Raw genomic sequence first — 12,635 nt, 5'->3', positions numbered from 1 at the left:
TTTTTGACTAAAAAATGTTCCTATCTTCATTCTTATAAATGGTATAGGAAGAAAATTTATTACAATTACTCTTTTACCCTATATACCCATACCAATTTGTCATGGAGCTTTAAAACATTTTTTTTTCCAAACAGCCAAGACTTTATTTGGCATCCCACTGCCCCTGAGAACGCCTGAAAAATGATATGTACATCATGTACGTATGACACATATGATACTTTGAACCTTTGTTTAAATAGAGAAAAAAGTTTTGGTTTAAATGTATAAGCTGCAGCGAGCAAGTGCTCATGCGTCATGGTCATCTCCATCTCCAGGGTGTCAATTTAGATTTGGTCCAATCCAATGTGAGCCCATTACAAATGGACTAGGCCCACCCAATTCAACCAATCTGTTAAGATTTGTTTTTAATTTAGATTAATTCTAATCGAAACCTGATCCATTGACACCTATATTCTTATCTTTTATCAATGAAACAGATATTGGCTCAATCCAACCCAATCTAATATAAATTTGTTACAAATGGACCAGGTCCAATTCAATCAAGTAAATACATTGGACTATTGAATCTGGACTGATCCAGTTCAATGTCTTGATGGTCCATCCAACCCATCCAAATTGATTTTGGTTTGGACAGGGTCCAATCCAAAACCGGTCCATTGACACCTAGATGATACGCCAATATGCCTGCTCATGTTGTAGACTTAAAAAGACAATAGAGTTTCGTAAGATGATGAAATCTTTATGTAACCTTTTTTGCAAGTGCTAATAGAACTAGTCTGATGCCATGTGGTGTGTTCAATTGTGATTGGTTAGATAACCGATTATACACGTTTTTATGCAGCAGATCCCAATGCAAACCGATATAGATCTACCCTATGTCATCATAGCATGCACACAGCAGATCCATGCTCCAAACAACCATCCCTCAAAGTCAAAGCCCAATCCCCCAAAACCCTGATGAAAGAAGGATTCGATTTCAGGTGTCTATTACAACCACCAGAAGGAGACTTCACCTGCAAAGCCGAGTGGCACCTTCAAATGGAACTTTCATTTACCATTGTTGAAGAATGCATGGGTAAAACTGGTTCTATTCTACTAGAACCTGCAAAGGCAAAGGTTACATAAAAAACGCCATCATATGTTCGTATTACTAAACACCCCTTGCTCCCCTCGTATTGTGTAGACATGCAATTATATGATCACAATGGATTAGTCGTGATATGAAAGACCCGCCTTTTTTGTCCAGTCTAACAGTGGGCTTCGATAATAAAACAAGCATGCAGAAATGAGCTTTTATCATTTTGTCGGTTTGTCCATTCAAGCCTCTTTCTGTACCATGTCTTTCCGGAATCATAGATTTACAGTTATGGCCCGGGGCCATCACAACTTACCAGTCATTAGAGTTAATTAGATTAGATGGATCTTACATAAGAGAGGGCTAGACAAAAAAGATGACAAGTTATTGGAGTCCCAGACTGCTGACAATTCTCGTGTCCCCGGCGTCCCAGGCATTAGCTTCTGCTATAAATAAATATAAAGTAGAAACCGCCTCACATTATAACAAAAATTAAACACTCGCACACACACACACACAAAATCGCCTAATCTTCACATGTTGGGGAAAGAAGAGAAATGTTAGAAAAGATAAAAGTGAAAGCATTTTGGGGAAACAATTTTTTTTATACTTATTTCACTCAAAACAGATGCAGGACTCAAAAGTCAAACGTTCACATGTCCTCTCATACTCCACCAAGTAAAGCTTATCGCCAATTAGGATAACAAAGGAACAATACACATTAATTAATTATACCCTCATCGTAACAACAAATCTTGATATCACAGCTTTAAATAATTAGATATCATTCACATTTTCCAAACCAGGAAAAGGGGGGAACAAAGGAATGGCAGTAATAACAATAAGAGAGGAATTCAAAACCATGGAATCCTCCAAGTGCCAAACCTGACAATGTTACATTCCATGAAAATCAAACTAAAATAGAAGCAGATGAAGCTGGGAACCTTTCATTTATACCTTTCTTCATGTCTCCAGGTTTCATCTGAATTTGAAAAACTGCATCATTATCAACGGGCCTGCCATGTCCCAAATACTCGTCCCTACAGGGCAATGAGTTGAAGCACAGCTTGAGTTTTTTTTTTTTTTTGAGAAACATATATAAGCAAGTTCAAATTTCAGGTCTTCTAGCAAAAACAGGAATAAGCAAAATCAAAAGGTTAGCTGCATCCATATTCCATAAGCAAGAGGGAAGCCAGTTACATTTGGCCCTTCTCAAGAAACTGGAAAGCAGTGTTAATTTAGGCAAATATAAATAGGTCGAACAGAACCTGTATGTATCACATTAATAATCCTAGGCAGTAAAAATAAATATATATTCAATACCAGCCAAGACTAGAGCTGTAGGTTGATCTTTTCAGACCACTTGAAGATATCCGAGTAAACTTGATCACCCCCCAAGTCTTCTCCTGTAGCACCTGCTGCCACCCTTATAATATCCTCAATCAATGCAAAATTGCCCATTATGTCAACATGTGCACCACTCTGGGTTCCCCGGCCCTCTAGAAGATTTGCTGGAGGGGCATGATCATACTCCCTAATGAAAGTGCGAATGCCTGAAGGGTTGAATCTAGTTTTCCCACGCCAAGCTTTTGCGCACATAAAACCTGCACTTAGAACAGGTACAGTTTCGTCTCCATCAACTGAAAAAACTCCTCCTTTCAGACAACTACCCTCATTTTCATCCTCAGCTGATGTATCAATCTGGAAGGGGATGCAGCATTCAGCAGCTGGATTCAATTTGTAAACATATGCTCTTTCTGTGGGGATGCCAACTCCATACATTGAATAGATCTCCATGTCCGGAGCATATGGTAATCTGCCAAAAAATGGGATGTGAAGCAGTAGCGATCAAGATTAACTTATCCAAATAAGACACTTTAATCATCAGAGGAAGAATCCATACATCACCATAGCAATAAAAACTACAATAGGTCTCCCTTCAATCAACATGTTTTGGTATGTCAAGACAAAAAACAGTGTGAATATGTAATGCAACTGCTTATTTGTTGGAAAGTGATATCCAGCACTAAAGAATAAAGTCTTTGGAAAATTATATCCCCAGGAAATTTTGGGGATATCAAAAGTAGCAGTACAAAAATATCATCGTCTGAGGAATGTTAATCTCCTAAATATTTGCATGGAAGTGAACTTGCTTGATATTTGAATAGTCCAGTCTTCAAAACTTGAGGGTCTAAAGTGGGAGGATGTTAAATTGGGTAGGTTTAGGATAATTATATAAGCTTTGTGAATTTTCTAGTCATTTTCCCTTTTGAAATTCATCTTCCATTCTTTTATAGGTTACCTGAGTTAGACCAGTCCTGAAGTTAATATAGAAGAAAATGAAACTTAACATAGGTTGTGGGCAACATAGCATGACATAGAAAATCCACTCTTGCAATTGGAATTTGATAGAATTCCAATGGGCAAGTCAAAATTTTCATTCCACTGTAATACATATGTTATCCTAAGTTCTTCTCAGATTCTGAATATGGGATAACTTAGATGCACAGCACAGACAATATCTTGTCTTATGCTGACCTGTTTTGAAAGATAGAAATAGGTGATTTTTTATGGCAAATCATATTTAGTTAGGGAAATCATTGGAAAGATTGAAAGCACAACCTTCAATTACTTTTGTTGGTATTAATCAGAAACAATTTTGGGATCAATGGGATAGTGTAACTTTTGAATCCTCTCCAGGTGTCTTGGAATTTTTATGTCACGTTTTATCTGTTTGGTTCTATCCTCTAAGGTCTCAATTTTGTGGGAACTTCCATTTCCCCCATTTACCAAAAAAAATACCAACTCTATACAGTCCTTTTAATTTAATTGTTGTTTGTGCATTTTTTTTGACTTACATTTCCCAATCTTTGTTCTGGGAACCAGGTGAAGTTCTGGGAACAACTTTGGGTGGGAGATGTGCCATTGGAAGATCAGTTTCCCTCTGTATTTTCTCTTTCCGGTATAAAGGGGAACCTGTGTCTACTTTTTTGGTCCCTTCTGAGTCAAACTTTGGGTTTGATTGGAATTTGGCTCTTAGAAGAGACCTTAGGGATAGTAGAATCTAGACTTTATCCCCCTCTAGTGTCTTTTCCTGTGCCTCTTTCTTTAAGTCTCTGGTGCAACCTACCAACAACAATGTCCAAACTTTTCCAGTAAAGGAAGTATGGGGTAAACCAATCCCTCCAAGGATTGGAGGTTTTTGTTGGGAAGCCTTATTGGAAAGATGCTGTTAGTGTCGAGTATGTAGGGGTATTTCTGTCTTTATACTTATGTTGAGGTTGCTGATCTGTAATATTATATTAGAACTAGTGTCCCTCACTTAAGTAAGGGCACATGTGTTTTTTCCATTATGTTAGTAATATAAAACATGTCTGGCCGAATGGGAGAGGTAATTTTTCTCTCACTCGAACCAAGCTTTTCTTCTCTCTCTCTCTCTCTCTCTCTCTCTCTCTCTCTCTCTTTCTTTCTTCTTTCTTCTTCTCTCTTCTTGGCTGTTATCAGACTAACAGAACTCAAGGGCAGGCCGAATCATAATATGGTAGCAGAGCACAACTAAGCAACTCGGATCTGCCCAGATTTCTGTTTTCTGTGCACTCAGTCTAGGGTTTTCTCTTGATTTCTCTGCCATCGATTGGAGATAAGGGAAATGGTTGAAAAGGAGTGGTCGCCCTCTTCCCTTGGAGGTCTCTATTGCCTCCAGTTGTGCTGTTCATGGTCGGTTGCTGTGGTTTCTAAGAAGCCCTCCCCTAATCGATGAAGAGAAGAGGGCTGATTCGTGTGGTGCAGTGGGTGTCTTGTGTGGTTTGTTTTTCGGGTGATGAGGTAAGAGATTTCTATGCATATTTTTGTTATGAATCAAATAGGAAGTATGTTTCAGATCGTATGGTGGGATTTCAGACTGTAGTGTGTTAGGGTTTATGTTGTTTTTTAGTGTGATTCGAAGGGGGAGTGGTCTTCATATAGTATGGTGAGATTTCAGGTAGTCATTGGGTAGGGTTTGTGGTGTAAAGAGTGCAATATTCAGCAATAACAAGTGCTGAAACCAGTGTGATCAAGTAGTGTGCAGTGTGCCGAATTCAGTAATAACAGAATTCAGCAATGGGAGAATGCAGTGATAGCAAATCTAATGTGATGATACCTACTGACTACCCGAATGTTCAAATGACCTCCATTAAACTGAATGGAGAGAATTATGTACCTTGGGCTAAATCTATAGAAGTTTTCTGAAGGCAAAGAAGAAGGTGAAACACATAAGGGAGGAGAAACCCTCCACTGATTTTCATGAGTGTGATGACTGGGAAGAAGAGGATGCATAGATTATCACGTGGTTATGGAACCGTATGGAACCCAAGATTAGTGTAAATTTCATGTTTCTTGACACTGCCAAAGATGTGTGGGGCCATGCTAAGAAGTTGTATTCTGGTCAAGACAATACAACCAGAGTATATCAACTGTATCAGGAATACTTTAATCTGCAACTGGGCAATCAGAGTCTTGAGGAGTACTATGCTAGTATGAGAAACGTTCGTAATGAGTTGAATGTTTATCACCCCCTCACTTCTGATGTCAAAATTCAGCAACAACAGAGAGAACAACTTGATGTGACTCAATTTTTGGTGGGGCTGAAATCTGAGTATGAACCAGTGCGGGCTCAGATACTACGAGGGTCAGCTCTCCCTTCCTCAGAAGAGGTGTTTGCTCGACTTCTGAGGACTTCCATTGGATCTACTGAGAACTCTAATGTTTCTGATAGATTAGCCTTTGCAGTATCAAGGGGCCGTGGTCTTAGAGGTGGAGCTCGGGGAGTTCAGTCTGGTCGTAGTGGTAGCAGTGGTCCAGTATATGGCCGGAGTGGTGGTGGTGGACCTACATATAACCGTGGTGGTGGTCGTACTGGAGGTAGAGATTCAAGGGGAGCCCGTGGTAGAGGACGTGTCTCGGTTCCGAGAAGATGTACTCATTGTGGTATGGATGGACATACCATTAATTAATGCTATGACTTGCATGGTCCACCCTCAACTTGGGCCAATCATGCCATGACTAGTGACACCAGTTTCAGACAGGAGAGTCGTTCAACTGATCAGATGCCTCCTACATCCACAGATGTTCCCGGGAAGGAGATGGTGAGTGTTCCCCGTGATGAGTATGAGAGGTTTGTCCAATCCACATCTCAACAAAACATGGCTACTTTTGCACACTCAGGTGTGGCTTGTTTGGCATCCACACCCAATCCTTGGATTATCGACTCTGGAACCTCCGATCACATGATTGGAACTCCAAGTGTGTTTTCTTCCCTCTCTCATTTCTCAACATCACAATTTGTTACCCTTGCTAATGGTTCCACATCCTCCATTTGTGGTCTTGGCAATGTTAACATGACCCCCTTATCTTTATCCTCAATTTTGTATGTCCCTAAATTTCCGTTTAATCTTATGTCTGTTAGTAAGTTGACCAAGTCATTCAATTGCTCTATTACCTTTTACCCTTCTTCGTGTGTTTTTCAAGATCTCAAGACGGGGATGAAGATTGGTGGAGGGCATGAAACTGGTGGATTGTATTATCTTGACGGTGGTGGAAGAACATCAACAACTCTCCAGTGGCACTGTCAATTTGGTCATCATTCGCTGAAAGTTTTGAAGTCTTTGGTTCCTTCGTTGACCCAACTTTCTGTTTTAGATTGTGAGTCGTGCCAGTTGGGGAAACATCATCGTGTTCCCTTTAGTCTTAGGGTTGGTAAACTGTGTGCCGAGTCCTTTTTCCTTGGTTCATTCAAATATTTGGGGTCCTTATAAAGTGATGTCATACAATGGATATAGATATTTTGTCATTTTTGTTGATGATTATTCAAAGATGACGTGGCTCTATTTAATAAAAGAAAGGAGTGAATTGTTTACCATCTTCCAAAAATTTTATGCCGAGATTCGCAACCAATTTGGTGTTCGCATTAAAATTTTTCGTTCCGATAATGACTATGAATATTTCTCTTCATCATTTCAAAAATACTTGGACCAACATGGCATTATACATCAGACCTCATGTACCTACACCCCACAACAAAATGGGGTGGCTGAGAGAAAGAATCATCATCTTTTGGAAACAACTCGATCCCTCATGCATCACATGAATGTTCCCAAACCCTTTTGGAGTGGTGCGGTGCTTACTTCTTGCTTCTTGATTAATCGGATGCCCACGTCTATCCTTGATGGTCATTCCCCATTCACTACCTTGTTTCCCACCTTATCTCTGTTTTCTCTTTCTCCTCGGGTTTTTGGGTGTGTCTGCTTCGTCCATAATCTGGGCCCTGCGAAGGACAAGTTAGATGCACGATCCATTAAGTGCATCTTCCTTGGCTATTCCCGAACCCAAAAAGAGTATAAGTGTTATCATCCTAGTTCTCGACGTTCCATTGCGTGTTATAATGTTACATTCTTTGAGTCTACTCCATTTTTCTTGGGGTCCGGTGATGCTTCTTCCTCCTCATCACCTCCTCTTCCACTTCCAGTTGCGGATTCTGTTCCCCTTGTTCCAGTTGTGACCAAGTCCTTGCCTCCAGTGCCACCACCTGTTGAACGGCCACCTATCTGTCAAGTGTATACACATCGCCCACATGTACCGGCTGCTACTCTAGCTCCATCAACGTCGATAGATTCGACAATTGTCTCCACACCAGCCCCAAACCCAGTATCTGATCTTGATATTCCCATTGCCTTGTGGAAAGGTAAACGCACTTGTACCCTTCATCCTATTTCTAATTATGTTTCACTCACTCACCTTTCTGCTTCCCATCGCCAATTTATCTCTTTGTTATCCTCAGTTGTTGTCCCTAAGGATGTCAAGGAAGCCCTTGCCTCTCTAGGGTGGTGCCGTGCAATGGAAGAAAAACTCTCAGCTCTAACTCATAATCATATTTGGGACCTCACCAATCTTCCTCTTGGGAAGCAGGCTGTCGGTTGTAAGTGGGTTTATACTATTAAGTATTTACCTGATGGTAGTGTAGAGCACCTGAAAGCTAGATTGGTTGCAAAAGGGTACTCCCAAACCTATGGTATTGACTACGTAGAGAACTTTTCCCCAGTTGCTAAGATAGGTTCGGTTCGTGTTGTGATCTCTCTTGCTGCTATGTATGATTGGCCCCTCTATCGGCTTGATATCAAGAATGCTTTCTTGCAGAGTGATTTGCTCGAGGAGGTCTATATGGAACAACCACCAGGGTTTGTTGCTCAGGGGGAGGATGGTAAGGTATGTAGACTAAAGAAGGCTAGTTATGGGCTTAAACAGTCTCCTCGAGCATGGTTTGGTAGGTTCAGTGAGGTGGTAAAGAAGTTTGGTATGAAACAGTGCCAAGTTGATCATTCAGTCTTCAGTCATGACTCTCAGACAGGAAAAATCCTATTGGTGGTGCATGTAGATGATATTGTTATTACCGGGAATGATAAAATGGGCATTGACAGGTTAAAGACTTTTCTACAGGAACATTTTCAAACAAAGGACCTTGGTGAATTGAAATATTTCTTGGGATAGAAGTAACAAAGTCTAAGCATGGTATTAGTTTATGTTAGAGGAAATATGTGCTTGATTTGCTGGAGGAAACAAGTTTGTTAGGTGCTAAACCAGCTTAAACACCTATGGAAACAAATACTAAGCTGAGTAGCGATATGGGTGAAGTGTTTGAAGACCCTGGCAGATACCAACGACTTGTAGGTAAACTGAACTACCTAACCATTACTTGGTCAGATATTTCATTTGTGGTTAGTGTGGTAAGTCAGTTCATGCAGAAACCTTTGGTTCCTCATTGGGATGCGGTTCTAAGAATTGAGGTATTTAAAAGGGGCTCCTGGTCGTGGTTTGATATACAAAAGTGGTGGAAAACTTGAAATAGGAGGATATACTGATGCTGACTGGGCTGGTTCTATGTTTGATAGGAGGTCTACCACAGGCTATTGCACTTTTCTTGGGGGTAATCTGGTGACATGGAAAAGTAAGAAGTAGACAGTCGTGGCGAGAAGTAGTGCAGAGGTAGAATATAAAGCTATGGCACATACTACTTGTGAATTAGTGTGGCTAAGGAACCTTTTACAGGAGATAGGATACAATGTTAACACTCCAATGAAGCTCTACTGTGACAATCAGGCTGCAATTCATGTTTCTTCTAATTCGGTGTTTCATGAAAGAACCAAGCACATAGAGGTTGACTGTCACTTTGTGAGAGAGAAGGTGCTGAATGGAGTGATAGACATTGCATATGTTAACATAGGGAACCATTGGGCAGACTTATTTACTAAAGGGTTGAGTCGGGGAAGAGTGGACTACATATGTAACAAGCTGGGATTATATGATATATACTCACCAGCTTGAGAGGGAGTGTTAGTGTCGAGTATGTAGGGGTATTTCTGTCCTTATACTTATGTTGAGGCTGCTGATTTGTAATACTATATTAGAACTAGTGTCCCTCACTTAAGTAAGGGCACATGTGTCTTTTCCATTATGTTAGTAATATAAAACATGTCTGGTCGAATGGGAGAGGTAATTTTTCTCTCATTCGAACCGGACTTTTCTTCTCTCCTTTTCTCCTTTTTTTTCTCTCTCTTTCTTTCTTCTTTCTTCTTTCTTCTTCTCTCTTCTTGGCTGTTATCAGACTAACAGAACTCAAGGGCAGGCTGAATCATAATAGATGCAATACTTGTGATATACTCCAAAGAAAAAGGCATAATTGGTGCTTGTCTCCAAATTGGTGCATCCTGTGCAAGGGTAACGGTGAAACTATTGCTCTTTTTGGTTCTGATATTTGGGAATGGTTTATGGCTTTATTTGGATACAATTGGATCCCTCCTCCAAGTATACAAGGCTTGTTTGCTGTTTCTTTCTTTAGGTGGCCGAAGAGAAGGGGTAAAATCATGTGGAGATGTGTGAGATCCGCCATATGTCGGACCCAAGGGCGGAGCCAAGTATATTGTGGTGGTGGTGGGAGGGGGGGCGTCCTTGGCCTCCCAAACTTTTTGTTAGATCAATATTTATATATAGTTATTAAGTTGAGGTAAGGCAAAAAATGTAATAAAGTGGGTCCTTGCCCCCCCTCCCCCTCCCCCCCCCCCCCCCAAAAAAAAAAAAAAAAAAAAAAAAAAAACTAAAATGTTAAATGATCTTTCTTTAATGCTCCTCCAACTCCCAAAATTAAAAACTTTGTTTATTTTTTCTTTAAAAAATATATAATAACCTTCCACCCCATTTCCCTACACAGCCTACCTCCTCTACTGATCTACTCCCACCTCATTTTCTTGTTTTAACTCCCCCCAAGAGAAAATTCTTGGCTCTGCCACTGGTTGGACCCTATGGGAGAAAGGAATTCAAGGACCTTTTCTGAAAAACAAAGGAAGAAAGAACAGATTATTGGAGTTATTACAGTTAGGGTGGTGCAATGGTTAAAATCTTTGGATCTATTTGCTGATGTCTCCACCGGTATGTTGCTTAACAATTGGAAGGAGGTGGCAATTTCATTACCAGTTCATTCAACTGTGTCCTCTGTGGTCACCACCAGCCCCTGGTTTTATAAAATTGAACTTTAATGGGGAGTAGTGAGGGCAATCCAGGACCTTCAGGTGTAGGAGGTGTTTTCAGAGATGAAAATGGGAAGGTGGTTGCACTGTACTCAAGTCCCATTGGGGTTGGTGACTCTCTTAGAGCTGAGATGTATGCTTTATTGGAAGGATTAAAGAAGGCAAAGAAGCTGAATATTCAAAAGCTGATGGTTGAAGGAGACTCACAGTTAGTATTAAACTGGTTAGGGAAGGACAATGGACTCTAGAGTTATGCTAATGAGAGGAGAGAGGTTAAGTGGTTATCCAGGGGATTGGAACAGTTTCATTGAGTGAAGAGAACTGAAAATGCCTTTGCAGATATTTTGGCAAAATAGGGGGTGGGAAGGGTCCAAATGTTTTGGGCTAATTTGTAATTTTCTTTTCTTGTTCTCTTGGGAAGAGTTAAGTCATTTTATCTCCTCCCCAGAGTGCTGTATGTAATCCTGTTTTCTTATTAATAATATGAGTTTCTGTTATTGATAAAATATAGATTTATTAACTACAACTACTTGCTTTTACTTTACCTTTTCCAGAGAGAGAGAGAGAGACGTCAACATTCTTATCAAAAGGAGAAGGGACAATTTCTTGAAGTAAAAAAGCAACTTGCGATAACAAAGAAAATGGGTTCTCACTTTGTTTCTAAGGGATTTGACCAGTATTTGTAGTGTTTATATTTAGGATCATCTAAATTGTCAGCAATTCCATATGAGAATTGAGCACCTCCACGCTTCATCATCTTTGGGGCAACAAAATGTAGAAGATCCAAAATTGATCCAGCTGTATAAACTTTGTAGTCTGCCACAGCTTTGATACCTCCCCAGCCCATGTCATGGTACTCTATCCATACATCGCGACAGGTCATATTTGCAAGGCTATTACCTTTAACAGCACCCTGTACATTAACAGGCAACTAAGTAAAGAAATAGATAAGACTTTAAAGAAATCAACTTATAAAAAATGACAATTCTAATTGCATAGACAAGATGGTCACTCTAAAATGATAGATCCCATTGAATTGAGTTTATGACCATTAAAATGCCATGAGAAATAAAAGAACCATAAACAACAGCACAAGAATCTTCCATAATTTGCAAAAGACATGCATATAATAATGAAGAATGCTTCATATTGAATTTTGAAATTGAGTGACATTCTTTCTGACACAGATAAAGAGTTGCAGCATAATTCCATGGAAGTATTTCGAATACAAAGCACCTAAAGAAGCAGAAAGGTAGCATATTCAATCCCCAAAAGTTATTACATGATCTATAAATAAAATTCACCCCAGAGAATTCTTTTCAGGCTTCAAATCCTCAAAAGTTATCTGTTTTCTCTTCTAACGATTAATAGTTATTCTTTTTGCAAGAAGCACATGAGAATGTAAAGAGCAACCCTACTCTGCAAACTGGTTAGAGAAGCAGACAACTCAAAATCTCAACAGCCGTAAGCTGACAATATCAATTAATCAAATAAAATTTAAACTGCATATGTTTCCCACCTGGCATCCCCCACTCTGATTCCCTCTTTTTGACCCCAACCTGGCTAGGCTATTAGTATACATGGAAATCCATTTGAACAAGCAGTTCAGGTTGGTAGATAATGCCAATGCAAGGTCCTTCAGTCTTTAGTGGAAACCAACTGAACACAACTTGACAATTTCTTTCACCAACTAAGCCATTCCACTCCCTTTAAAAATCTCGGTTTGTAAGAGTTAAGAGTCCATCCCTTGGAGAAAAGCTAGCCAATGCATTAAACACTCTTAGGATTTAATCAACTGTGGTTCCTTGAAACTCCTCTTTAGTCTTTTCCAATGTGCCACCCTTGTTAAATAAGTGTATATAATACTTTCTGCATTTTGACTTTTGTTTTCAAAATTTCTTAAATTTCACTCACCTAAAAAACACTGTACATGTATAATGACCACTTTTCTACAACACCATAGAATTTCCCTTTTTGTGTGCATACAAAGATATTTAAGTGTA

General features: G+C 39.7%; 1 protein-coding gene across 1 annotated transcript in view; it reads right to left on the bottom strand.

The window, feature by feature from the left end:
• Positions 1–1,770: 1,770 nt before the first annotated feature.
• LOC148842241 (phospholipid:diacylglycerol acyltransferase 1-like) overlaps positions 1,771–12,635 on the bottom strand; it is a 29,303-nt gene continuing 18,438 nt past the window's right edge. Inside the window, exons 5-7 of the mRNA XM_088957513.1 lie at positions 11,286–11,545; positions 2,399–2,891; positions 1,771–2,115 (exon numbers count right to left, since the gene is read on the bottom strand). Coding sequence (XP_088813639.1) covers positions 2,408–2,891; positions 11,286–11,545 — 744 coding nt within the window. The 3' untranslated portion in view covers positions 1,771–2,115; positions 2,399–2,407. The remainder of the gene's footprint in view (positions 2,116–2,398; positions 2,892–11,285; positions 11,546–12,635) is intronic.

This window comes from Nelumbo lutea, chromosome 8, assembly GCF_056320005.1.
Source record: "Nelumbo lutea isolate HS-2025 chromosome 8, American lotus-T2T, whole genome shotgun sequence".
Lineage (NCBI taxonomy): Eukaryota > Viridiplantae > Streptophyta > Magnoliopsida > Proteales > Nelumbonaceae > Nelumbo > Nelumbo lutea.
Note: the sequence above shows the minus strand (reverse complement) of the source record. Positions and strands in the feature narration are given on the sequence as shown.